The 27,722-nt window shown below is 42.8% G+C and overlaps 1 protein-coding gene and 2 long non-coding RNA genes across 6 annotated transcripts; 2 read left to right on the plus strand and 1 right to left on the minus strand.

The window, feature by feature from the left end:
* Window positions 1-1,128: 1,128 nt before the first annotated feature.
* LOC109511858 (uncharacterized) lies at window positions 1,129-19,914 on the plus strand. The gene is made up of 5 exons (XR_002167408.1): window positions 1,129-1,253; window positions 1,464-1,657; window positions 17,516-17,631; window positions 17,707-18,432; window positions 19,809-19,914. It is a non-coding gene; the product is annotated as an uncharacterized LOC109511858 (long non-coding RNA).
* On the minus strand, window positions 6,660-27,681 carry mtrr (5-methyltetrahydrofolate-homocysteine methyltransferase reductase). Of its 3 annotated transcripts, XM_019863160.1 has the most exons (16): window positions 27,632-27,681; window positions 27,461-27,512; window positions 27,134-27,278; window positions 26,864-27,017; window positions 26,651-26,768; window positions 25,642-26,059; window positions 25,418-25,531; window positions 25,171-25,327; window positions 24,891-24,979; window positions 23,904-24,084; window positions 21,219-21,261; window positions 19,821-20,001; window positions 19,013-19,131; window positions 13,157-13,249; window positions 10,003-10,197; window positions 6,660-8,856 (listed from the first exon to the last, which is right to left on the minus strand). In XM_019863160.1, exons 3-16 carry the CDS (start codon window positions 27,275-27,277, stop codon window positions 8,712-8,714), a joined length of 2,151 nt encoding a protein of 716 aa, XP_019718719.1. In that variant the 5' UTR covers window position 27,278; window positions 27,461-27,512; window positions 27,632-27,681; the 3' UTR covers window positions 6,660-8,711. The 3 variants fall into 3 exon arrangements, with proteins under 3 accessions (XP_019718719.1, XP_019718710.1, XP_019718727.1); XM_019863151.1 differs by lacking the exon at window positions 27,632-27,681 and having other exon boundaries at window positions 27,373-27,512; XM_019863168.1 differs by lacking the exons at window positions 6,660-8,856; window positions 10,003-10,197; window positions 27,632-27,681 and adding an exon at window positions 12,002-12,442 and having other exon boundaries at window positions 27,373-27,512.
* LOC109511865 (uncharacterized) lies at window positions 19,945-25,284 on the plus strand. 2 transcript variants are annotated; one of them, XR_002167409.1, is made up of 3 exons: window positions 19,945-20,031; window positions 22,146-22,231; window positions 25,193-25,284. It is a non-coding gene; the product is annotated as an uncharacterized LOC109511865 (long non-coding RNA). The 2 variants fall into 2 exon arrangements; XR_002167410.1 differs by lacking the exon at window positions 25,193-25,284 and adding an exon at window positions 23,422-23,897.
* Window positions 27,682-27,722: the final 41 nt, after the last annotated feature.

Consider the following 27,722-nt stretch of genomic DNA (forward strand, 5'->3'; position numbering starts at 1 on the left):
GCACGGCGCACAGGATGATGCCGTATGGGTTTTGGACACATAAACACCTCTGGGATCTTGCCAGGGGGCTTTAAGTTCATCGGATTGATGTTGCAAATCCCCTTGACACACACACACACACACACACACACACACACACACACACACACACACACACACGCACACACACATGCGAAAAGCTATTTTTCGGCCTCCATTGCTTTCTTTCTTCTTTCCTCCTGCTGCCCTCGCTTCTCACCTTGCTTCATGATTAGATTGACTCGGCTTTGTGTTGCTCAAGGCAAAAGAACCCGATGAAGTGGAATTGCCTTTAACCAGTGATGACGGTCATTTCGGTTTAGGAGTAAACTGTGGGGAATTCTCTGTGTATTGCACTTCCTCTTTGCAGTAAGGTTAGCCACACAAGTTGATTCCAGTCTGTTTTATTTATTTGTGCACCCCCCTTTTTGTTTCTTAGAGTCGCTTTTGCTGATTTGCTTTTGATAGAGCTGTGACATTGCGGCGTCCTCTAAGTCCTCTCGGTCTCAGAGTAATGGCTATCATAATGAGCAATGGACACACTTACAAAAGGAACGCAAGCACTACATCAGCAGATTTATGCTTACCGTCGACTTGCACGCACGCACTTTGACCATTTATTCCTCGCACCCTTGGCTGCTTTCCATGGGATTTGTATCAATTTGTCCTCATTTTGACTCATCCTGTTTCAGTGGCGTGAAAAGCAGAGATGCAGACGGAGGGGGAAAGAGCGCGTGTCGGTGTGCGGGACGGAAAGGAGAGGGTGAAAGGTTTCTGCCCATGTCGCAGGAAGGAAAGATTGTGGCCTGCAAAACGAAATGCCAACCAAATGAGGACGGATCTGGGGCCTGAGAGTTAGCCATCCTGCGCCGCCATTACAAAGACGGATCGGACCGCTCGTTCTGAGAACGGGTTCATGAATACACGCTGAAGGACACGGTCACATACACAATAAGCATGAGTAAGACGCTGGCTTTTTGAGAAATAGGCACATTGTATGGAGGGAGAGGCTCACTCTTTAAAGGGAACTCCAATAGCTACAGTCTATTCGCCGTATATTTGTTGTGTGAGTCATAAAACATTTTGTTTTTTTATCTGTTCACAGACAGGAAAAAAAAATCATCTGAGCAGCATCTGCCCCTTCATCAAGACTTGTGAATCTTTACTCAGGCCGTCCTGTGTGCAGTTTGCATATTGTTGCTTGAACTTGCTCCTTCAACTTGCACATGTATCAGGTGAGTTTCTACTGTCTTCGTTATTCATTTATTTTGTTCTTGTATGAATGATTTTTGCTCCACGTATAGCACTTTGTATACAGCGGTGGTTGTTTTAAAGTGCTCCAGAAATACCGTCGAGTTCAGTTGAATGTATTTCTCATCAATCTGGGAGCAGCAAACATGATGTCATTTGGCCACCACACACAGTGACGCTCTTCTCACTTTCAGATTCAAAAAGCATTTGGAGGGAGGCATGAGGACACCACCCACCTTTGTTTTGGAGGTCAGACTTTTGAGGTGTTGATGCCCTCTGCGTCTCACGCTACCCACTGTCACCCCACAAAGTAAAGTGACACTTAACTGTCATGTTAAGGTCATACGGAAGACTGGAAATGATACTTGAGTCATTATCCGCAAACAAGGTGAGTTTTTATTTTTTTTACCCAAATTATTCACACTCTTTCTGAATACATGCATACCTAATGCTCATGCTACAATGTTGCTAGATGAATGTGTATAATATTGTGTTTCCGCAAACATGTCAGGGGCATGAATCACTTTCCAAATGTAGGGGGGAAAAAATGAAAATTGTAAATATTTGTCTTCTTCCGTCCTCTTTTTTGTGTCCTTTATAGCCAGGCAGATACTTAATATCAAGCTTGGTAGGAATAATTTTTGTGGAAAAATATCCATCGAGAAGCAGTACGGTGATTGTGGTTAGTGGTTAGCACATCTGCCTCGCAGTTTTGAAGTCCAGGGTTTGAATTGTGGCTCCAACCTTCCTGTATGGAGTTTGCATATTCTCAGCATTCTTGCATTTGACAAGGTCATCCGGGCTCCTCTCTAATTCTCAATACGCTATAATTGAAGAATCACAATTCTCCAAAGGTGTTAATGGTTGCTCGTATAAATATGCATTGAAAATGGATGGTTGGAATATCCATACGGTTGTTGAGAAGCCTATTTATAAAATGATCAATAATATTAATTGATATGGTGACATTTTCTATTGCTGCGGCTATTGTCATTGCAACGTCTCATCAGGTACATAAGTCATTTTCGTCGCAGTGGGACAAGTGAAGAAAAAAAACATCCCAAGGCCACAACTTCTGCAGCAATAAAGGACAACAAGCAGCTGCAAAGCGCCAGGAGAGCACTTTACATCAATCCATTAAGAGGCTGAGACGCAGCACGGGCCAATAAATGTGCACCGTGTACACAGAAAGGTGGAGCACAAGAAGCGAATTAAGGCAAAACAGAAGAGTCACGCAGGAGGGCTGAAGCAATGAAGAACACAACCCCAACACTTGGAAGCAGCGGGACTTAATTAGGAAAAGAAGGGATGGAAATGTTGGGCCTGACGAGTTCGGTTCAAAAAACAAACAAACAAAAAAATATATTAAAAAGTCACATCACAGACGAGTTCGGTTCAAAAAACAAACAAAAAAATATATTAAAAAGTCACATCACGTCCCATGACCTTCACATATGAATGATATGAAGGTCATGGGACGATATCAGACGATTCGATTGTCACCAAACTGCAGACCTACTTGCGCTGATCAACTTTTTTCCCAAAAGATCGATGCATTTAATATGTAGTATTTAAGACTTCACGTGTTAGGAACTTATTTGGTGACCGTATTAGGTTTTTGCCTTAGCGCCTGTAGATTTTTTTTGCATGCGTTTTGGCCATTGGGCATTTGAGTTGTTTCAGATGGTCAGTAAATATACTAGAAAACTCGATCAGTGGACTATAGTCTAGTCAGAAAATACAAGTAAATAGACTTGTCCCCCCCCCCCCGCCGCCCCACAAACAAAGAGGCACAAACTCATCAATGATAACTTGGATATGCAATTTACATTCAGACTAATTGTACAATCATGTACTATTTATTGCTCGTACCGCTGCATTCTGATATCGCGACGGCTTTGTAGTTTTCTTTCATCTCCTCAGTAGGGGGCTTGGAAGCGCTTACAGTAAAGACACTAACAAATGGCACCCTTAAAGTTTACTGTTTCATGTCGGGTTTCACTTCAAGTGCAGCAATCAAAGACGCCCTGCTTCTTTCAAGTAGTCATGGGCATCAAAGTGTGCTCTGGAAAACAAACACTCACTTCAGTCCACGCGAGGAAAGTGAGCGCCTCATTTATCAAACCCCGGTGGGCCAACGGTGGGTGGGCACCACCGTCAGAACGGCCAATTAACAAGAAGTCCAATGTGAGCGCATTGAAGAGGCTGACTACAAATTGTGTGTAGGACACAGCAGCATCAAACAGGACTGGAGCTTTAAATCTGTCCCCCCACCCCCTGACCCCCAAAAAAAATACATGCAGCGAGGGCATGTTTTATTCCTTCATGTTGAACATTTGTCCAGCAAAGCAAGGGTCTCCAAGCCCACAAATATATCCGGAGAGGATCAATGTTGAGATGCCCTGTCGTGACTGATAAGAGCACAGAGATGAACGTGGTTGGTTTGATGGGTTTTGTGCAATTGTCTAGCATTGGCATTAAAATGGAATCTCATTGTACAGCCGGACCATCGGTCCGGTGCTACAAGAGGACCAAAAATACGACCTTCCCAGTTTTGTCCTTCATTCACTGTAATTGCTTTTGTTCGGGACGTAGCGTTTGAATGCATGCGTGTACAGCATGTGTGCATGTTGCGAGAACAAGGCTTAGACAGCACTTCATGTCGAGCTTGCATGTTTTTGCCCCCCCCAGAGACAACGAGTGATTAAGGGACTTTGTCGAGCTTAGTGGTCGTTTTACACAGTGATCCTGCCATCTTGCTGCTAAGAACACATCGTCTTATGCCGCCTTGCCTTGTTTGCACGGTACCTCCTGCAGCTTGACACCAATATAATTAGGCTTCTCATTATTTTTGCTAACATTCAAACATACCCGCATATTTTTGGGAGAGAACGAGAGCCCTTTCTCACCCTGAGCACCTAATGTGAAGTGGTCGGACCCCATGATCCTGTAAAAGCACAAATGCACACCTTGTGCAGCGTGCGTTTCGGCCAAGTGTGCGGGCCGGCGTGATCTTGGAACGTAACAGTCAGCAACATCTGACATAAGATCTGACTAAATGTAGTAAAAGGCTTTTACAATATTTATTGTTTTATGAAATGCATCAAAGGAGGGATTACGCAAGTCAAGTTTGGCTGGACCGAATGTCCACATGAACCGAAGTCCTGGTCCATGAATTGAGCATTAGAACTGCCAGCCAAAGTTTGATCTTTGGCACTTTGGTTTATGGGTCCAACTGCTGTGGGAAGTGGGTGCTGCATCTGCTTGACAGCTGTAAAAGGGATGAGAACCATCCCCAGAAACAAAGCATATTTTTCATCTTTGGGAATAAAAGCTTCACCACACCGACATCAGCACACTCCATTGGAAATATGAAAAATGATCTTTTGAATTCACTCCGTTTTATTTCATCAAGTGGCTGCACAAAATACATGTTTTTTAAGTAGATGTCTTGTGCCCTCAAAAAATCACCTGGATGCAGATGATTTTATTTTGTGCAACAACTTGACGAAATCAAATTGAGCAAATTCAACAAAAACTTTTTTTTCTCTGTGGAACAAAGATAATGTAGACGGGAAAAAAACGTTTTAAAATGATATATAGTGGAACCTCCAAAATCAAATGGCCCAAAAGTGGTAAAATTTGGAGTACAGTGTTCCCTTCGCTACTTCGTCGTTCGGTTATTGCGGATTCACAGCACTCTGTTTTTGGTGCACTCCGAAAAACCCAATGGCACATTTGAATAATGCTCCGGGTTTCTGAAATGTTGGAGTAAAGCAATGCGTGCTCTGAGCGTATTTGCGAACGTGTCCGAGAGCTTGTTGCCATAGCCTCATCTAGGGTGCGTTTGGAAATACGTTCCAAGCACAAAGCTTCACTCAGACCGTTTGGAAACTCCGAACAATGTTCAAATGTGCCGTTTGGTTATTCTTTGTGTCCCAACAAAAAAGGGATGAAACAGTCGTGTTCAGAAATTGTGAGCAGAGCACGCGCTGCACCCCCGGCAGCGGACAAGGACGACGAATCGTCAGCTCGTGACTAGTTTTTCTTTTGATCTGAAAATGGCTAACCTGAGCTAGAATTCCGCACCGCATTGCAGCCAAATGTAAAAATCCCGGTGGATTAATGCATCTTCAAAAGACTTGTTGTTGTGCAAAGCCAAAGTTAGTTGCCATGACTACTGTCTACTTTAGAAAAAAATGGCTTTATTTATAGACAGTATAAATAATATTATCATCTTTCTGGGAATCTCTGCGTACCATTTCTTTTCCAGCATATACCTGCAAAACATCCATAAAGCATGTGCTCTAATGGGGCTTGCAAGCAGATACTCCACCTATAAAACATATCCAGGTGACAATATTATGGTTGCATCAGGCGTTTTGCAAGGTTAAGTAGTTTTACTTGAGTGTTATTATCCATCCATTCATTCTCTGAAGCACTTATCCTGCGGAGGGTCGCGGGTGAGTTGGAGCCCACCCCCCATACATTGCTCAATTTATCTTTACACTTCTAAAATGTTACAACCGACGACTGTAATTGTTAAGTTTTATAATGGTGACCTTTGACCCTGGAGTTCATTTATTTATTTTACATGATTTCCAGTGGGGAAATTCCAACAACTTAGAAGTCAACCGGCAGCACGGCACATTGTTTGACCTTAGAAATTCCGTTTTAGGCTAAACAGAACAGCACGAGTACGGCAGACAAACTTTCTACCTTCACGTACACAACCGGCCGTCATATTTGTCAAGGCAGAATCGCTCAACAGCTCTTGAAATGGATCCATTTAGATTGTGAAGGATAATACAACGGGCCGCCCGATGGATATACGGATGTCATCTTATTTACCTGTTTGGGAATGAGGGGATTTAGGTTCCTCATCTGTTATGACCGTCCTAATCTAAAAAGTATTTTCTCATTTCGTTTGGGTCTCATTTCTCACTTTCGAGTGCAATGAGGATGCTCCTGAAGGTGAACGTTCGGCTTAACCGCGTTGAACTGACGGCCATGGCACCATTCATTCTGGAACAAAATGCCATGAGATTTTGATTCAATGAAAAATAGAACTTGGGAGTCAGAAGATCCTACTTGTCGATCTTCAATGACCGAGGTTTATGATATGAATAAATTGACAAAGCGGTTAAATATGGACTGACACTCTTGGTGTCGGTGTTCTGCTGTCTTGCTCGGTTAAGATTCATTTCTTTCCTTCAATCGTGCGTTCATTTTCAAAGCAGCACTAAACTGTTTTTGCTCAGTCAGTCAGGCAATTTTCCCATTTCAACTCTAGGTTACGTAGAGCTCAAATCAAGCATTTGAGGCCTGCCACATGAGTGCCTCTGAACCGACTCTCTGACACATAACAGAATACAGGACAGCGGAGCGTCCAAAGTCAAACACCTTTAATTCCGGTTTGTCATTTTCATCCTTGAAACAATTCCCAGAAAACAAATGTGGAAAGTGAAGACATTTATTCCAGGCTCACCCGCATATTGCCTGAGCGGACCCGTAGTCACATTTAATAATGCCTTAGTGTTAAGCACTGTTACCGCTAAAGCGACACTCCATTCACTCCCGCAGAGCAAAGTCAAATGAAGTGGGCATTGTGTCGACCGGGCTGATTGGACTCCTCTAACATCTTCACTCCGTGGAGTACTTTGTGTGTCAAGCGGGTCTTGTGCTGTTCATTGACATGAACTGCACCTCTCCACTCGACGCTCTTCATAATAAGAGTCATGAACGATAGCGCACGTCTTTCTGCTTCATTTAGCCATTTTTAACAAGGGGCGTCTCTCACTGGGGTGTTACTGCTCTCCGGTCGCTCTGACCTCCAACGAGCTCTGATTTATTCCAAACCGTTGCCGTACTTTTTGACATTGTGGACCTTTTTAATTAGCCAGCCATAACTTTGAACTTGCCTCAGTCCTTTGCGGTCGCGGGATCGAGTGACGCGGACCGCGAGCAGCGTGCGAGGCTCTGAGTTTTGAGAGAACGCTGGTTGTGTCGTCACATTCTTAAGATGATTCAGTCCAAGAGCCGTTTTGCCCTTTTTGACAATATACTATGAAAGCAATTAGTCACAGTCGGGGGGTGGTTTTCTAGAATGGTGCCGGTTTTGTTTACCCGGCTTGAGGACGAATTAAATGGTGTGTCATCAACGGTGGAGGCAGTGGAAGATTGTAAACATGTTTTTCCCCCCCGTCTACCCTCCCTTCAAAACGAGAACTAAAACGACCGCTGTTAGAAGATTTAATTCTGAGGAAGCCTCTCTCTGGGGCTCTGCGGCACACCACAAAAAGACTTCAATTAGCAGATGCTTTCGTTCTCTTCACCAAAGGCACCTTCAACTTTCAAGTCAGCACGATTTCAATTTTTAGATTCAGTCACGACAAATTTCACATCTTTTCACCATTGCTCCTCAACCACAAGTTCATAGAGTCGGGTCATTTGCACCCGAAAACCCACAAATGTCATTTTGAGCAATAAAAGGGGAAAAGAGGAGACGCCGGAAGCCAATTCGAAATTATTTTTATTGCCAGGCCGCAAAATACGAGAGGCGGTGTGTGGGCTTGTGTTTGAGATCCTAGCCTGGCTGCATTTTCGGAGGAGTCCAAAATAACATTGTGCATGCGGGCAGTACTAAAACAAAGCAAAGTCAAGTCGGATGGATTCCTCTCAGAGCTCAGGGCTGAGCTTTAGGTTGGATATTTATGCCCGATATGCACACACTGAACTTCACACAAAGAAACAATCCGCGTATTGTGCCTGTAATCATGGAAGCTCTTTTGTTTTCCTCAGATCCAATTCTCGAAAGAAGAAAAAAGAAAGGTGACTCCATAATAATGTCAAGCAGCATAAAAGCAAACTCAAGTGTTTAGTGTGGAGTGATTGGCGTGTGGCCTTCGGAGCTTCTTTGCGAACGTCGGGTATTTAGTTGGCAGTGGATTTTGCACATTCAAAGAAAATACCACAATACTAAAAAAATCCATTTCTAAACCCTGCGCAATCCTTTCATATCTGTATGCGTGCGTGTGTGTCAACGACTTTGTTGTTTATCTAGGGAGGAACCGCAGAGCGGTTTCAGTCTCATTGAAATCCCTCCATCAAAGTCGACTTAAATGCTTTCCCTGGCAGGACAAACACGGAGTGCTTGTCAACCCTCAAAGCATTTTCACACCGCCAGAACCAATAAGCAGCATTATTGGCCGGGCCAAGGTCACTTTTGCTCAACAAGCCAAGCATGAGATGATGTCAGCACGCCGTGTTCTCAGGTCAGCACGTTGGACACCTTCTCCAAAGCAATGCAACGGATGTTCCATCGCGGTTATCAGCGGCTCCCCCGTTTTTTAGCGCACAAGGACACGGCTGAGAACGTATGTTGAATTTCATGTCATTAAAAATAATAACACTAATAATAATCAAAATCAAAAAGTCCTCCGTTATCCCCAGATGTCCTGCAAGTAGCGTTTCTCCTCCCTGAGGCGAGCCAGTTGCTTCATGGCCTCCAGTTGGTCCACCTGGAGCTCACGCTTGATCATCTCCATCAGGGTGTCGTTTACGTCTTTAGCCATGTTCTTTGCATCTCTGGAGAGGGTGGAAAAAGATGGGAAGAGAAAGGAAATCACGCAGGTGTCAGAGGAATACAGCAATACAATTTTTTTTTTTTTGCATTTTGTGTGGTTTGGTAAGACTGTACAATCCCCTACTTTTAACCCCAACCAGAAAAAGGCCATTCCCCGTATGTGGTTGTACACACTGAATGACAATCTCCATAAATCTCGAATTGAGACACAGCCTAGATCTTGCGATTGCAGCATTTTGGGACAGATTCATCATTCTGTTGACATAGAGGTGGGATTTATTTCATTTAATTTAGTCCGGATGTTTCAAAGATCATTTAAGAGAAGCAGGTAGACCCGCAGTGATAAAAAAGGGAGACCCTCGTGATAAATCATGAGACTCCGAGCTGTAAAACTGTTGGCGTGACTCATTGTTATGCATCATTCATCGTCTTACTGAAAGAAGCAGGTAGACCCGCAGTGATAAAAAGGGAGACCCTTGCGATAAATCATGGGACTCCGAGCTATAAAACTGTTGGCATGACTCATTGTTATGCATCATTCATCGTCTTACTGACCCAACCAGAAAAAGGCCATTCCCCGTATGTGGTTGTACACACTGAATGACAATCTCCATAAATCTCGAATTGAGACACAGCCTAGATCTTGCGATTGCAGCATTTTGGGACAGATTCATCATTCTGTTGACATAGAGGTGGGATTTATTTCATTTAATTTAGTCCGGATGTTTCAAAGATCATTTAAAAGAAGCAGGTAGACCCGCAGTGATAAAAAGGGAGACCCTTGCGATAAATCATGGGACTCCGAGCTATAAAACTGTTGGCATGACTCATTGTTATGCATCATTCATCGTCTTACTGAGACTGCACTGAGACACACAAATATATGGGAAGTGTGCAGGTATGCATAAAATAATATTTAAGCCGCGTTGTTATTGTGGGCAAGGAAAAAGTGCGCACAACCTTTTTATTGGTTTACAGCAACAAGACAAGCGTGCGTTTGCATTTCTTTCGCAGGAGATTTATCAAGCAGTTTATTTATTTTATCATGCAAGTGCACGGCCCCCCTTTAATAATCTTAATCAGTGTGCAATGGAGAAAAACAATATTTCCACTCCAATCAAGACCGGCTTACACTCAGTCAGTCTTACCCACAAACATAGAGGCAACCATTGTTTTTGAGCAAGATGTTGATTATTTTGTGGCTGTGGAGCAGCAAGTTGTGTTGGACGTATCTGGGAGAGCCTCCTGAGACGACGGCCTCCTCGTCCTTCTGGTCATTTCTGGAGAAACATACTTGGAGGTGGTCCAAAGTACCACTGGACACAAAGCCCTCCAGCTCCTCTCTGGCAGCAAAAAAAAAAAAAAGAGGGAAAACATTAAAGTCATGCTTGGCTAAGATGAAGTTTTATGCCAACATGCCAAGTTCAGCTTTGTAATGGACAACCGGTCAACAAAACTCAAGTTTGGAATTTTGGAGCACGTATCTGTGGCTTCTGTTACTTCCACTGTCGTTGACATCATTTGGGTGAGGCAATAAATAAAAGACCGACGTCATTAACTACTTTTTCTAAAGGCCCTCAACAGACGCCTCTTCACGCTGCAATGTATGGAGCGCGTGTACTGACGACTTGTATCTGTGCCTGTGAAAAGGTATCCAGTGGGCACACTCATTCACAATTACAGAGGCATTTGTCTGCAAATACTGTTATTGCTAACCATGGAGAATGTGCCTATAATGTCAGCACTTGTAGAGCAAAATCTGGAGCGTTTCCATCCTCATGAGGAGAAACTAAATCTGGACATGCACAGCAATGACCTTGTAACACCGCACACCAACACATCCAAAATCCCCTCAAGATAGTCAGCGCGCAGATATCCTCACCAAACATTTGCAAAGAACAAAAACAACTGTCGGGCTTAATGGAAAAACAACACGGATGAGCAAAAGGTCCAAGGAAAGCTGTGCCAGACAGCTAATTTATTTTGCTTAACGAGAAAACGAGAAAGGTCGAGGCACTGTTCAAAAACACGTTTCTCTAATCAATCCTGCTGTTGGGTGTATCCTCGCTCCCTGTCGGCTGAGGTGAGCTTGCCAACTTCTCGCCTCTGCCTCGCTATCTGCGGGGCCTGAGGAGGAAGATGGTCAGTGAGCAAAAACGCTCTCAGGGGAAACGGAGATTGTGAGCCGACGTGTGCGCCTCAGGTAAACCAGTGACTTATTTAAAGCGCACAATACTAGAAGGAAATGATTCATCTTTTATGTTGGACGGTGTTTAACACTCAAGCATTTCAAAATCCAGCTCAAGTGTGAGCGCACAGCTGTGGCTGAAATAGCTTACAAATGTCAAGCAGGTGTATGATTCGACTTGGCGGGCTTGTGGTTGCCACGGCGATGCCATGGCGTTACCGTGCTTAATTCCGACACACGGCCTCAAATTTATGTATCGCGACAAAGGTGAGCTCAGCAGGGCGAACGACATCTTTCGACACACGTGGGCCTTATGTTCACATACAAGCTGTGCGCTAAATCAAAAGCTCAGTGGTTGCCGATGAATGAGGACACCCTATTTGGGTGGCCTCAATTTCTTTGCTCCAAACTTTCGGCATCATAAAAAAACATTTTAAAAAATATTTTTAAGTGTGTGAAGACATGTTTAATGAAACGAAAATATAGTTAAACTACTTAGGATGTGCAAGGCACGTAAGAGAGTGACCAAGAAGGTGCTGTCAGCTAGCGCTGAGTGTGTTTCTATCGCGAGACAGCGTATGGACACCAGTTGGGCTTTGCGGTTGCTTCATCGGTATGTCCGCTTTGCACAATTCATTCTCAACATGGCCAGTTGTGGAACTGAAGAACATTTCAATGAAAATCTTACTTTGGACTATTTTGCATCCGAATGTGATTCTTTTTCAGGCTTGTGATTGGTTTAATAGGACCTGACAACCGGCAAATCCATTTTTAAACAACATTGTGGGTGACCCTAAATTCATTTCACTCCCACAGTGAGGAAGATTTTAAAATAATATGCATGCAACCCTGAATGTATGAAGATAAAACACAGGGTCAGGTTTATAAATTGGGACAGTGAGACAATTCACATCTTTTTGACTCTAAAAACCACCACTATGCGCTTTAATTTTAGTTAGTTTTCCTTTAAATCAGGTGAACGGTCCCTAAAACAGTGGGAGGCATACTGTATCAACAAATCATTGGAATTCCTACACCATTCACCTAATTTGGATGTAACTACCCTCAAATTAAAGCTGAAAGTCTGCAGTGAAATCGCATTTAATTTCAAATGCATTGTGGTGTTGGAGGTGATCGAAAAAGATGAGAATAGTATCAATGTGCCAAGATTTGAGGACCTGACTTTCGAATTCAATGCAAAAGGGATATCGTCTCCCGTGCAGGAGCTCGTTATCTTTTGCTAAACGGGCTGTTGTGATTCTAGTAAGCCTTTTTAAATGGAGTAGAACTCATGGGTGCATCACACAGATCAGACTGATGGCTTTGGTCAACAATGCCGGTTCTCTTCAGAGAGGTCCACATGGTGGGCAAACACTACCTCTGTGTTTGGCGATACCGACCTAATAGACGGGAAAACAAAAGGGGATCAAATCACCGTGCCTGTGATCTATTCTTGTGATTAAGGCAGCTAATCCATTCACACTATTAATCCTGCAGAACAGCTTGATCAGTGCACCGGAGCTGAGCAAACGTTGATGCTTGGACGATGACCAATCAATGCGCGGACATGAAAAAAAACAAAACAAAACACGCAAAAGAGCCAGAGTAGTGAGGAAAAATGAAAGGTTTGTTGCATCATATTTCCATCTTTGCATAATTTTGAGAATTCTTATTCACAAATAGGTGAGCATGAGCAATAGGTGATGTGGGCTCAGTATGATAGCACAACATATTGAAGGGAAGGAGCACTATATTTCCCCATGTCCAATTTTGGATATACCGCACCCAATCCGATCGAAATACCGTAAAATATTTTTACCAAAACAAAACTGAAAATGAATTGTGGAAACTCATATTAAGACAGCTGGACACACAGACAGCCTGCAATCAACCCGAAAGGAAACAATTTTCACCAAACAGATGATTATACAAGGAAATAATTGCGAGCTTGAGTGCCCATGAATACTCGGAGTGTCCTTCTGACAAGGTGAAGAGTAGCATAGTGTCGCAAAATAGGGGACGAACAAAGGGTTAGGCAAAGTACGTGAAAATGCAATTTCCATACACTCAGACTATGTAAACAAGCAGTTAACAGAGACTCGCACCAAGCTTACCTGAACAGGTAGTCTCGGTCTCTGTAGCGGCAACCAAAAAACAACCAGGTCTCACCGAACAGCGCATCAGGATTCCGCTGCCTCTCCTTTTCTCTGAAATTTCAAATAGGGACCGCTATCGGTCAATCTTCATTCACAAAAAGAGAGACAGCAGATGGGCGAGAGAAAATCCATTCCGGAAGCAGAGGTTAAAAGAAGAGCGGTGACACAGTTTAAGCGACAACTGCAGGGACGGCAATTGCTTTATGCACAGAAACGACCGTTGCAAGGACGTTATGCGTGTGACTCGAGGGGGATTCATTCCATCACTATAAACGGGGCGAAAACAATAAATATCATACGGTGTGTGTGTGCGTGTGCAACGGTGACGGATTGCACAGAAAGTGGAACTTTTCATGGATTCTTCTTGAGGGTGTGAAGTCTGCAAAAAGAATTTTTAGTAGGTGGAGGCAAGAGAGCGACACAAAGCGGCTCTGTTGCTCTCACCTCCCTCCCTCCCCAATGCAACACCTGGTCGAAAGGTGCCAACTCCTCTCCTGGATTAAAAAAAGAGAGAGAGAAAATGTTGACCCCCCCTCAACCTTTTCATGATGCCATCAGCAGAATCTCAAAAGCGCATTATCTGTTCCTGCAGATGCAGGAGGTGAGCGGCGAGAGCGGCCACCACCAGCCGAAAGTGGAATACATCACAAAGACAATCTGACCCGCGTCCTATTTTTGCATTGTTTCTTCAAGCTGAAAGCTCCAATTACCGGAGGCACAAATTGATGGGGCCAATTACTGTGGTTTTTTTCCCACCCTCAACAGCAAAATGAAAATGTTTAGGCCTCATATTACTAATTTTTAATTACTATACTTTATGAATACTGTATCATAAACCCAATTTAATTACTCTCTGTATGTGTGTGTGTGTGTGTGTGTGTGTGTGTGTTACCAATCCTCTCATTTATTTTCTTTTAACTGAGCCCCTCTTCAATCACTGAATCTGTTGACTCCCACATAAGATTTGCAATAAACTCATAACACGCAGGCCAGTATAATGTTAACGGTATTGCAAAACGAATGCCCTGCTCTTCACACGGCTCATTATTATAACCGTTGTGGTTGTAGACCCGTCAAGAATGTAAAGACACTTGACTGAATATGCAAGGTCCAAAAAGTTTGCATGTTCTCCACGTGATTGGATGAGATTTTTTCGGGTTTGTCCCACACTACAAAAGATATGCACGTTCAACTAATTAAAGACTCTAAATTGTCCATAGGTGTGATTGTAAATGATTTTTGTCTGTCTCTGCCTCGTGATTGACTCACAATTTATTCAGGCTGTACCTCATCTCTCACACAAAGTTACCTGAGATGGCTTTCACGTCACTGCGTCCTTATTGAGGAAAATTGGCTTGATGGTTGTGTAGAACACAATCAGGTACGGCTAATAATAACCACAAAGGTTTCTTTCATTCACAAAAAAAAAAAAAAAAAAAAACTGCAGAGGCATGACAAAACCAGACAAGTGTGTTTGACTTGGATCTCCTCGCTATCTCTTTCAATGATCAAGATCAAATTAAGATATCAACAGCCACATGATTATTTTGAGCTCTTTCTAGAATCTCTTTTGGGAAATGCCGGGTATCCGTAGGCACCCTTCACAATTTACCAAGACCGAATCCTTCTCTGCATGTGCTCTACACAGAATGAAGCAGCTGACTCCTTGATGGTCTGCCGCACAATGCATATAAATGAATGCTATAATTTAGTCGCTGATGAACCAGTTAGGGTGTTTGGAAATTTGAATGCGTTCATCGTAGAGTGTCTAGTAATTATAAACATCAGATGAAAGGGGGGGGGGGCAACAACAACATTTGAACAAGCTCCCGCTTGCGTGCGGGTTCACGATCACATTATGACATCATGTTTTTGGGTGCACATGTCAAACGTGTTACCACTTCAAGCAAAGGACAAAATAGATATTGTGCACAACGTTCAAATACCAGTAATCTTTCTTCTTTGAGTCCACTTTCACTGGACTGCTCACAAGGACCATACTGTATATATAATCTACACGCGTTTAGGAACAGTGAACAAACAAGATTGCTTTTACATTTAGCGAAGGATTCAGGTGAGTGTATTTCTCCCCTGACAGCATGATGAAATGCACAAAGAGGAGACAGGCAAGAAAAGCGAAGGAGCTGTCTATCAAGTATGCCAGGGTCGGAAACAAAAATTTGTGAGCAGAGTCTCTCCTTCTCTCTCAGGTTCACTGTCACGTAGTGAGAAAGCTGAGAAAGTACTGTATAACTTCCACCCCAATATTGATTGAAATAAACTTCATGGTTGCTGAAGACTCTGATGCAACGGGACTAAACTTTTTACATAAAGTACAACCCCCTTTACCCCCCCCCCAAAAAAAAAAAACAAAATCTTTGCTTTTCAAGTAGTGTAATCATGACCAAGATTAATATACAAGCGCATGGTAGGCCTCGGCCAAAGAGACATGTCTTTCTTTTTTGTGTCCATCATGTTGGATCTGGGAATGGAGGCGCCTGGCCTCTAATTCCTTCCATTTTGCATCCCGGGCATGATCGTTCTGTCTCGCCAACAGCCTCAAGTAAACTCATTTTAGTGCGTTCGTCTCCGCTCGCCGCCTGCCCTGAAGGGATCAATACCGATATGAAAAAAACCTGGGTTCCATTCTGGACAGGCCACGTCGGCGCCTTTCCCTGAATACAAATGATATCATTGCATCGGCAGACTCTGAACAGCGTGCAACACGATCCTATCAGGAGAGCAGCGAGAGGAGCCCTCCATTTGGTCAGTACTAGAAGTGCGCCATTTAGTGAGGTGAGGGCCGAGGGTTAGGACTCTGTAAACATCCCAATTATCTTGTACGGTGCATTTCGCGAGGTGACTGATGGGGTCGCGGTTGACTTGCCTGACTTCCGAGCAGGCGGCGTGGGCTCCATTCGGATTCAATGTCTGTGTCTCTACATATGCCCTGGAAATGACTGCCGATGTACAGCCGTCGTATGGGTAAAATAATTATTCTCTCGTGGGATGGGACACGGCGTGATGTATTGAGGAGAAACATGGAGGAGTTGTGCATGAAGCACCACCTGACACTGAATCAACAGAATCTGTACTGGTTGCAAGTCGCGCGCTTCACTTTTCTCGATCCCTTCTGACTGTGATTAATTCACAATCAATTCCAAAATTGGCACATTTCTTCAAAGGTCATCAAATTAACTGATTACAGCAATCCCTCGCGATAACACGGTGCATCTTTCACGGCTTCGCTAGGTTTGTTTGTTTTGTTTTGTTTTTTTGTTCAGTGCATTGGGTCCTGCATCCTAAAGCATTGGCTCGTTGTCATCCTTGTCAAGTTTAGCCTTTGGCATCAGCTTTCTCTTTGACGTCGTCAAGGATATGGCTGGTGACAGCTCAGTGTTATATTTATTTCACTTCCCTCACTGCTGTGAGCAGGAAAAAAACCCAAACAGACATCACATGATTCGACATAGAATCTTGTGCAAAGATCAATGCCAGACAAATAAGCTGGGGAGCTTGTTTAAAAAAAAAATGGCACCACCGAGTGTGTCTGTGACCTTTTGGAGAGGCTTCTTCCAGTCGCAATCTGAATTCAAAGATTTATTTTTACAAACAAGCATCGATTAGCATTAAGAGTAGCGATGGAAGGATCTCGGCATGATTGCGGGATGCTTTTCAGGCCCAGAGGCAGATAGCGCGGCCCCCTGGTGATTGTTATCTCGGAGTAGACGTCAATGGGCGAGGTCGTGTTTGGAACAACTCTGCTTCACACCAGGACAGGTTGACACAAGCCACCTGCGCTACATGCAGACAGCAGGACGTGACGCAGAGGAGGAGACGGGAAGGGGTGATCAGACAGGAGGCATGCTGAATTCTGTATATGGGAGGTTTAAGCTCCAATGGCGAAGGAAAACAAATCAAAAATATGAACCGGAACAAAAGCCTTGTGAGGAGGAATCTTGCCTCGGGGTTCCGGTGTCTGTATTTAAAACATAAAACCTGACGAGTCATGATTTGAATATTGCTTTTGGTCCAACAAACAGATGTGCATCAATAACGTGGAAATGATCATTTTGATATTTCAAATTGTTTGGCAATGTTGACAGATCATGTTTTGTTCCTTTGCTCTATTTGGCTCATGAATAAGCAGTGCCCGACAAAGAGAGTCGAACCTCGTGTCATCATGCCAAATGACATATATTAACAATTATTATTTTGTGGATTTTGGACGGGGAGAAAGGTGCACATCCATCCAAAACTGTTGCCGTGGTCATTGTGTGATGCTTAATGTGTTCTGTTGAACACTTCTTGTTTCAGGGAAGGTAATTGCAACCACCTGGGAATGGCCAATTGCAGCTCTGACCTGATTGGCTTGCAGCTCAGCTTTGAAAAAGGGATTGAGGAAGTCACTGAGCCGGGCAGCATTCATGCATGTGAGTTGTGTTCTACTGAACTCAAATGGGAAAATCTCCTTCCTGGCTGAACGGCTTTTTATTCTTTTTCCACAGGGCCTGCTTTTTTTTTTGCCACATAACAGTAAGCAAATGAAAAGTGCCTCTTCTCCAGTTCAGAATGTGCCACGCCCCAAAGCCATTTACGATCATCTTTCAATCGGTTGGCCTCGAACTCCGGCATGGTTTTGTTGCTGTTACAAATGATTGTTGAAAACCGTGAAGTCATATTGAAGTAATCATATTTCTCAACAACAATGAGCAAGATGGTACTCAAAAAGCTGACTTGCACATTTGAATTTAAAGATATTTAGCTCGGAGTTGTCGGCTCTACAGCCTGTGTGCATTGTCGCCCTGCTTTTTTTTTTTCCCTTTACACAGGCACTTAATTCTTTTTCGCCCATATTTATTTTTAGAACAAAAATAAGAATCAGATCTCAAGCACTTTCTCAAGTATTGGCCACCGTAAAACTGTTTATCGTTATTTCACAATCTCTGATCAAGGACATTTCTATCAATGTCCCTCGCTCATGTGACATGTCAGATTTCTGCCATTGATCTGCTGCAAGGATTTCACTACAGTGACTGCCAACGCACCCTACCCTTCAACGCGGGTCGGCTGTCCAGGTGGATTAGAGACAATTGGAGCTGACTGGGGCACCACCTCATCGGCGCAAAGTCACCCGTGACTTCAACGTGTCAGTCACACTAAAAAGGTTTGCGCTGCTTCCTGACAAGTCCAGGGAGACATGGGCTCGGTTCAACGCACATCTATCAGCCCGGGTAAGAGAAGCTTCAGACAGTCTCATTAACTCTTCATGACAGGTCATCTTGCAATCTGGGCCTAACCATCATTTCAAGAGCTCTGCAAATTTTCACAAAGTGTCACATCTGAATATTCCTGTAATTAAAGTTTAAATTAGACAAGCTGCACATTAAAAAAAAAAAAACCTACACATCAGCATTTACTCCACGGCTTTCACTATTTTTTTATGTTTAAATCGATAGGCATCCACGAGCTGCTCTGACTCCTAGCTGCTCATCATACACCAAATTATGCACAGCGTGTGTGAATGTGTCCATTCTAAGGGACCTCATTTATTCTCGATGCAATGGCTAAAACGAGCGCTGGGAGGACAGCAGCACTCGGCGTTTAGAATTATTATGAACCTTGAGGGGGGGGGCCCTCATTCAACCGTCAGGGCAAATTAGCTGGAAATGTGCAGTGATGAAATAACCCTAAACACTGCACGCCGTGTACATTTATGAATATCTAGAACAGGTCTGGAAAAGGTCAGAGCAACAATCTCTACACAACGCCAGCATAAAGTAGACGAGAATGCATGCAAATAAATTAGTTCACCTTTGCTGGAGGAAGCCAATGAAGGGCGCGACACCCGTACCAGGTCCGACCATTATGAGAGGCACTGATGTGTCGGATGGCTGTCGAAAGGAGTGGTTGGGTCTCAAACTCACATGGATCTGAGGTGTGAGGGTCACAGAACATTAGTGCGCATTCTAAATAATGCAAGTAATCAGAACGCTGCTGAGGAGCCACTCTGGGCCTCCCAATCTATTAATTGATCTACTTAACATTCGAAGACGGGCTAATGAGAAAACGTATGAGCTGCAACTAAAATCCACAGGGTGTGATAGAGAGGATTGAGTCGCTTTAATTCAAATTCTGTTTGATTTTCATCGACCCCAAACCCGGGCAATCGGTGGAGTCTCAAAGAAAAGAAGTCAAATGGGGTGTTAACTGCATTGACAGAGCGCACACCTATACCAAGGCAAAAATCCTCCTCTATTATCACTTGTTTTGTTTATTTTTAGTCTCTTTGTGACAAATCATCCCATCTGCGTAAGCGGGGAACAGGCATGCACCTGTGCACTTTTCTGGTGGGACCAGATTTTCAGATGAAAAGAGTACAAGTCCAAGCACATCTAAAAAAGACTCGGGGACTAATGGGAGAATTTGGCCCTTTGCTCCTTGCAGACGACATTCTGGATTTAAATTAAACTTCAGAGAGAATAACACATCAAGACATTCTGGGGGGAAAAAAAATATATAAATGTCGAGACAACAGATGGTCACTTTGCAGCTTCTCAAGTCTCGAAACAATGGTTGCTTTATTTCAATTTTCCCTCTATCCTTTCAGCTTTCCACTCACCTGCGGCAAGGCAAGGCAACGCTGCGATTCAGCCTTCCCTGGGAGAACCAGGAGAGGGGTGACGAGGTCAAAGAGCCAACCAGTACACAAGCCCCGCCTCCCAACAGGACGACCTAAGCATGTTGGTAACTCGACGACGCTGAGGACAAAATTCAGCTTGCCTGGGTGCCGAAGGCAGGAGCTGCGAGTTCGAGAGACGATGGACATAAATGTGAGAAGCAAGTGTTTTTTATTGAAAATTGCACGAAAAGGGTATCAACAGTTGTTTATTAAAACAAGCCAGGCCAGAAATTGCACCCTTGTTCTATCCATCAATTTTTTTTTCTATTCCGCTTGTCCTCGTGAGGGTCATAGGAGAGCTGGAGTTTATCCCAGCGGGCATGGGCAAGAGGCAGGGTACACCCTGGACTGGTCACAGCCAATCCGAGGCACATGTAGGTAAACAATGACTGACACTGCTCCTCAATTCAACAAAAATGTCCGTCTTCCCTGAAGGCCCCTGCACCTGTCCATTTCTTCTCCTTCCTTCCTTCCTGTTTGCCAGCGGAGACCTCTTTTGACTCTGGCATCAATAATGCAAGCCTCTAATGTCTCGAGTCTGCACTATCTGATAAACTACAGTCGCCGTCTCTTTTCACAATTGAGGAAGCAGCAAAGCGAGTAGGAGAGCAGCTGAAAAGTTCTGACCTTGTCTTTGACGCTCATGTTCCTTGTGAGCTTTAAAGTAAAACCTAATGGGTACGAGCTAAACAGCAAGAGCAAATCGATGACCGGCTAAGTGAGGCAAAAAGATGGAACACCGATTTAAATAAAAGACTCGCAATAGTCCATTTGTTTTGTTCGAAATTCTCCCATCACAAAGTTCATTAGGGAATCACATCTGCGCACTTAACATGGACTACAGAGCAGACAGGTGCAAGAAGGTGACCCAAAATATTATTCTTCTCGAGCGAAGGTTCAAGTCTTTCCATCAATTTTGACTTCTGATGTCAAAATTCGTTCTCCGTCTATTTGTTGTTCGCTGTGTATGCAGTATGCGGAGGTGGTTAAACATTTATATGGCTTCACAAAATTCACAGTCATGATGGTCCTCCTTCATTCAAGCATTACTAGAACAAAAGGGTGTTTCTGAATCAAGACATTTGTCAGTTTCACTGCAAATTATGTATTGAAGCACGACTAATAATTACTGTCAATGCCAATTTGGGATTTTCTTCCTTTCAATTGCCTATTGCTGTTCTGAAACGATTTTTACTCGTCATTGTGCAGAGAGGAAATGAGAGTACGTATATTAAGGTTGAAATAAGAATACGACAGACATTTATCATCGTGAGGCCATGGTAATGTGACCAAATGATGTCATCGCTGTGAAAGGCGCGCTCTTTTTGCTCTCCTTACCTGGCAGCTGAATAAGGCCTTGGCTGCAGCTTGGGCAGATGCTCTAAAAAAAAAAAAAAGAAAAACAAAAAGCTGTCAATCATCCTGTTGTGATAAAACATGGATAGAAAGTCATTGTGATCGAAACGCTCGTCGATTTTCAGTTACCCTCACCCAAATTTCACTGTGCTTTGCGGACAAGCTGCTGCTCCGTTTGTTAAATTGACAAAGTCGGGGAGTTTGAATCCCAAGCGGCCAGATGTGAAGCCAGTGGGAAGCAGATTGCTTATGCAAACCTTATTGCAAAGTCAACCATGAAGGTGCCCTTTTTTTGGTCATCAGCAGTGCACACTTGCATTGGCAAATGGTGGGTGGCTGGAATCGAGAAAACGTAGGAGCAGCGCTTCCGCCTGGAGCAAGAGGATATGCCACTGCCGCACTGCCGCCGTTTCGATGGGGCAAAAAGAAGTGAATTGGATCACCTGAAACTTGAAAGTATATAATTGATGAACCCTGAAGAGCAAAGCCAAAGCAGCTGAGGCCCAGCAAAAATACTTGATTCAGCTAAGTCGTTCGGAAAGACCAACAGCTGGACAAAATCTGCTCGCACTCTTAGCCTAACGCCCGCTCATAAATCACGGCGTTTTGGGAGGAAGCTCAGCGGGTTGACTTTAGAGTCGTATCAATTGAATGGCATGCACAAAACTAAATATGGAACACAATCTATTAGATGTAGTCCGCAAAAACATTGCTGTGCTTTATTAAAACATCTCTATGCTCATTAAACCTTATTTGGATTTGTCCTCCATCAAATTGTGGGTAACTCCATGCTGCTTCTATCTAAATTTTGTCCAAAAGAGTCATGTACTGTATTATTGATAGCAGTGTCAGAAAAAAAATGTAGCTATGTCAAATAACTTTTTTTTTTTGTTTGTTTTGTTTTTCCAGACTCCACCGAGGCCTAGCAATGCTTATTTTGATTTGGGGATTTGGGATCAGAACTCAAGATCACCGCAGTCATGACCGTAAGTTTGGTAAGTGATGACTCCTTTTGGAACTGATCGTCTCACCCCTCAGTAAGCAGCTTATGAAACATGCACCTGATTCTTACTTGAGAGAGCAACATTTTTAATTTATCTAAAAAAAAAAGAAATGAAAGTGCAAAAGTCTCGCAAAAATCCTCATTTTCATCCCAGTGTCTTTACCATCTTTCCATTCAACTAAGTTGGAAAAAAGTAAAAAACAAGGTAGAGAAATAAGGTCAAATATTTATGCATGAATAGTTTCCTCGCCAGCAGATGAATGGGAAAGGTTGTTGCACATTTCAAAGAATCGCCCTTACTTTTTAATACAACACACTTTTAGTTCATTTTGGAAGAGAGGCCTTGCAAGTTCACAGATATTCAATGAGCAGCCTTTCAAATGCTTTTCGTCAGATTGATGATGAATATCAAGCAAGCAGTGAGTGGCAGCGAAGGAACTTCATTCTCAATGTTCATGTTTTTGTGGACTGAGGAACAAGCCTGTGTGGTTACACAGGGTCAAGAAATAATTTGTGTTCAACCTGGTATGACTACTACCTTTGTGCCCTGCGATAAATTAGACTGAAAAAGATGCTTCCAGACAGCAGTCCGCTACGACCTTTTCATATATGGGGGAGTAAAAAAAATAGGATAATATAATAAGAGAAAGCGTATCTGTAGTCTTATGCGCTCTTGAATGCTCACCTCATTATTTATAGTTACTGTCAAAGAATAAGTATAAACCCTGATCTTGCAGTCTAATGAACACAGAGGGGCGGATAACGCTGCGCGCTGAATAAGGCTTCACCATTAACCTCTGCTCCAAGAGCACCTCTGCACTTGTCCAAACCTCGGACCCTCTGCTCAATCCAATCAACATCTGTTGCTCGGGGAAGCCTCCAGCTTCCCACTTTCTCACATCATGATGCATGATTTCTGCATCTGATCACTGCTGGGGGCGGGGGGATGGCAGGAGGACGCGCACGGAAGCCAAAAGTAGCTGATAACTTTTATGCCAAGCCGTCACGAACACATTTCACTGTCGGATCAAAATTTGGTCTACCGAACTATACCGCGTGGCTAATGAATGAGGAGAATTAATTTCTAATCAGGGACACGTGTAAGACAGCATGATTGAAAGCGACATTTATTAAATGCATTAACAGAGGAAAATGACAAAAATGTCTAACTTGCTTTTGCAGAGGAAAACTGAGACAGCACAAGGACAGGAACGTTGCCCCACTGAGAAGAACTCAGTTGTGTAGTAGTATGTCAAAAAAAAAAAAAAAAAAGTAGCTTGCTTTACTGGAGCAACAGTGCCGCTTTCTGGATGAAAGTTGCAACCCTCTTGACTTGTGGAAAAGTGAAACTAAATCCCAGCCACACATCATTGCTTTATTTTGTTTCGGGGTTTTCTTTCTCCCAAGATGGTATATTTTCATTGATGTTTGTTGTTGAACAAAAATTAGTGGAGGGATGGCGCACGGACCAATGAGAACCGAATATGATTTTTGTATCTGTGGAGTAATTACCGGGTTATTTTTAGCCTATATAATTAATATGGCTCGAGCAAAAAAATAACAATAATAAATACTCAACCACGAAAGCCTTGACATGATGGTGCCTCGTCAACACCAAGAACTCCTCTTTGCTAAATAACTAAGAGAAAAGAAAATGATCTGACCTACAAAGAGGCTGAGGGGAGGTAGGCAGGAAGGGAAGGCAGCGAGAAGCTCCAAAACACTGAGGCTGGACTCTCTCACAAACTGGTTGTAGTCTGCGGTGCCTTGTTTGCTACAAAGCTCCTGTAACCTCCTCTTCTGCACACAGTCTGCTGTATGCTCAGCCACTGCTCGCAACAAGGCCTGACAAAGGAAACATGGCTGAAAGTCACATGGAAAAACTTGCCAGAAAAGTGTTTCGTTTTTTTGTTTTTTTTTTTTTTTTTAATAGCGTTGTAATAAATGTTAAACATCTCGGAGTTGCTTAATACAAACATTTTGGCATTTGTCTGATATGATAGCAAGGTTGAACATCATTAAATGGTTCTGCTGCCTTTTTGTTTTTACTGTGCAGATTAAATTAAAAGCATGAAGAGGCTTTATTAAAAAGATGAGACCCAGCTTTACACCGACGGTGGTGTAAAATAAAACATTTGCCTTTAGATTTATGGTGCACTTGGGGTGTGTGAATTTGATAAAATGTAAGCGAAATTGTCTGCGCGCACAGAAACCCTGCATTGAGATTTATGACAAATGTTAATAAAATGTATTTTTCATATCTTCTGGCAAAAAGATTCCTTTTGGGTTTTTTTTTTATCATGGCAAAACGCATGTCACTCTCTACAGAATAATTTAAACATAAAACCGCATGCTGTGTGTATCTACTTCCAAATGCAATCTACTCATTGAAGAAAGTGGAGCATCCCTCGGTGAAAAAATAATTTTCACAAGGTTTAAGAATGTTTGTCTGCGCTTACCATTAAGTAGGCCGTATTTATCTACCTGAGCTTGAGAACTTTTGAAAGTGAATCAGAATCACCTTTATTGTCATTGTATAGCATACAACAAAATTTGGTTGCCACTCCTTAGTGCATTTCGTTAAAAAAAAAATAAAAATAAATAAAATAGAATAAAATAACGTGAACTGAATTTTTAATGTTTGTACATACCTTCTTTGGAACACTTCTAATCTCCAGACACCATGTGAGCAGGTACAGTAAAGAAATGTTCTGAGGGATGTAGGAGGGTACCTGAGCACCTGTGACCCAGCATGAGAAAAAAATTAATTTACATCACAGCTGTCAGGAAATGTAACCCCACATTTTTTGCTGCATGATTATTTACCGGTAACATAAAAGATATCCTGCTTGTGTCACATGTTCTTGCTTGGCCATTTCAACACAGTGCTTCTCAATATATGCTACAAATAATTGTCAGGTGTATGCTGACCTTTTTTCTTTGTGTCTTTGAGTAAAGAAACTTGGACATGATGATTCTTCTGATCCTCAAGACCCAATCTTTGAAGCAGTTGCTTGACCTCAGAGGCTCGATTTGGGCAGAAAACATCAAACGAATCCCCAGGTTGATAGGTCAACATGGGGTACGCCTTCAGAGGAAGAAAACATTTACAGAGCAACGTTTTTTTAAGTGAATTCATTGAGGAATGCAACAAAAGAGAACATTTTATAAATCTTACAGTGATGTCAAGTTCAAGAAGGATGGCAGTCTTGACTGACTCCCCTGTTGTTAAACAAACCGCACGGGATATAGGAACCTCATTGATAGTTTCAACGTTCAAGGGCCCAAAATTCTGAAAGAAATAGGTGGTCATTAAAAAAAAAAAATGCACAAATAGACAGGTATCATTAGAAAACTTTCAGTCTAATGATAACAAGAAGGAGAGAGAAAAAGAATCCTCACCTTGTCCACAGTGTCTACTTCCTGAAGACGCACGTCTAGAAAAGGTAGAGGTAGACTTGGAACATTTAGAGACAAATCGGACAGCGGAGTCACTGAGTGCGATAGTGAAGGTGCATTGGACGTTCCAGGATCTGTGTGTTGTGTCTCTGCTGATGGCGTGGTTAAACTGACACCTTCAACAGATGTGGGCATCGGCTGCGTGGAAGAAGATGAACCCGGAGATGCAAATTTGGGGTCCAAATTAGGAGACTGAAGGTCAGTGAGGCTTAGCAGGTTGAGTTGGACATGTGGTATCGACGAATCTGGAAAAGTCATCTCTAAATCCTCTTGAACGCTCCAATCAGAAGCCATATTCGATAACGCTGCTTTGATAGCTTTCCACAGTCCTTCAAGCCAAGGGTCCACAACTACCTCCAACCTTGGGAACAAAGAAGTACATTACACCTGCATAATTAAGTGATGCATTAGGGGATGTACCAAACGACTGAACGGAGGGGGAAAAAAATCACATCTAACTTCAGATGCATCTTGTTTGCTAAATGAATGGATTTTTAGTTCCTGTAGGGAGTGAGAACACTCCATAAAATGAAAAAAAAACTGTTTACAAGGACAAATAAAGCATATCCATAGTAAGGCTATGATGACAAGTTGTGTATGGTAGTAATGAATTATTTTTCTGTTGGAACCCATAAAAAAAGTTGATATACATTTCACAAAGGCCTTGCGAGATATATTTATATTACTGTAGTGCATTTATTAGGACTACTTTAGAGTTAGAATTTAAACAGGTTGGATGGTAAAATGTCAGGGTGAGTACGATAAGTACCATATTTAAAAATGAAAGTTCTGATGTTCCAAAATGGCCAGTGAAGCAACTCCGTCCACCACATAATCAAACCACTTAGTGTTGTTTAACAATATAAAACATATGTAAATGAATTTGCCTCACTGCCCTACACTTGGAAAACGGCAGTCTTAGATGTTTTTCGCATTGCTTTGGATAACTTACCCTGTACCGTCATCTGCATATCCTGTTGCATAGAATTTTTGGGCTCCAAGTTCCTGTAGACGCCGCTCAATTGTCTTGCCACAGTTGCAGAAGTTTTCATAATTGGTGTCTCCTAAAGCTGGAGGCACAGACAGAGCAAATAAGAAATCAATACAGTGGACTCAACAATTCCATGATTTAAACAAAAGACACTGCAGATCAAGGTTCGTGTACCTAAAAGTGCATAGTAAAGGTGTTTGTAGTGGTCAGAGGAGAGTGTCTTCTTCTTGATGTGCTTCACAAATTGCAGGGCATTATCTGGTGGCTCCCCATCTCCAGTCGTAGACACAATAAAGACCACCGGGGACTTCTCTTTCTCCAGATTGTACTATAACATGTCATTTTAATGTACCAGAAATGAGTGCTTCCATCAAGCAGAAACAAGCATGTTGGAGATCACTGCATTTGATGCATGATGGCATTTCAGCAGCATGAAATTGCTACCTTATCTTTCTGGTTCAAGCAGCTGAGCTCAGCAAGGAAACCGTGCTCGTCTGCCTGTTCAGCTATCCCCTCTGCTATTGACTGGGCTTGACCCTTTTGAGACCCATAAAGAACCACAAACCGAAGCTTGATTTCAATGGGCATTCTGGAGGAAAACACATGTCTTTACATTGAGCAAGGCATACTAATGAAATTGTGTAGCGGGGCAATGTCGCTTGAGGGAAAAAATATCTCAGTACTTTTCTCTCAGTCTAACTTCAACAGATGAGATGAGAAGTCAAGTCGGCAATGTCCTCCTCAGTAAAAGCTCAGAAAACGAACACTCGCCTGACACTATCCGGATGTTACGTCATACTTGACAGCTTCACACATGGACTCTAGAAGTAGGTTCCAAAACGGAAAACAAATGCATTAAGTGGCGATCGCAAAGATTGAATTGACCCAATTGCATGCTAACAGAATCACATAAAGCTAATGTTGAAAGAAATGCAGTATACCTTACAAATAGGCAAGGAGAGCCAACCAAACCGGCCGTCTCGCAACCCTTTCTCTTTACCCAATGGTTTAATTCACGCGAGAATCTTGGTAC

The sequence above is a fragment of the Hippocampus comes genome, unplaced genomic scaffold, assembly GCF_001891065.2.
Source record: "Hippocampus comes isolate QL1 unplaced genomic scaffold, H_comes_QL1_v1.1 scaffold360, whole genome shotgun sequence".
Lineage (NCBI taxonomy): Eukaryota > Metazoa > Chordata > Actinopteri > Syngnathiformes > Syngnathidae > Hippocampus > Hippocampus comes.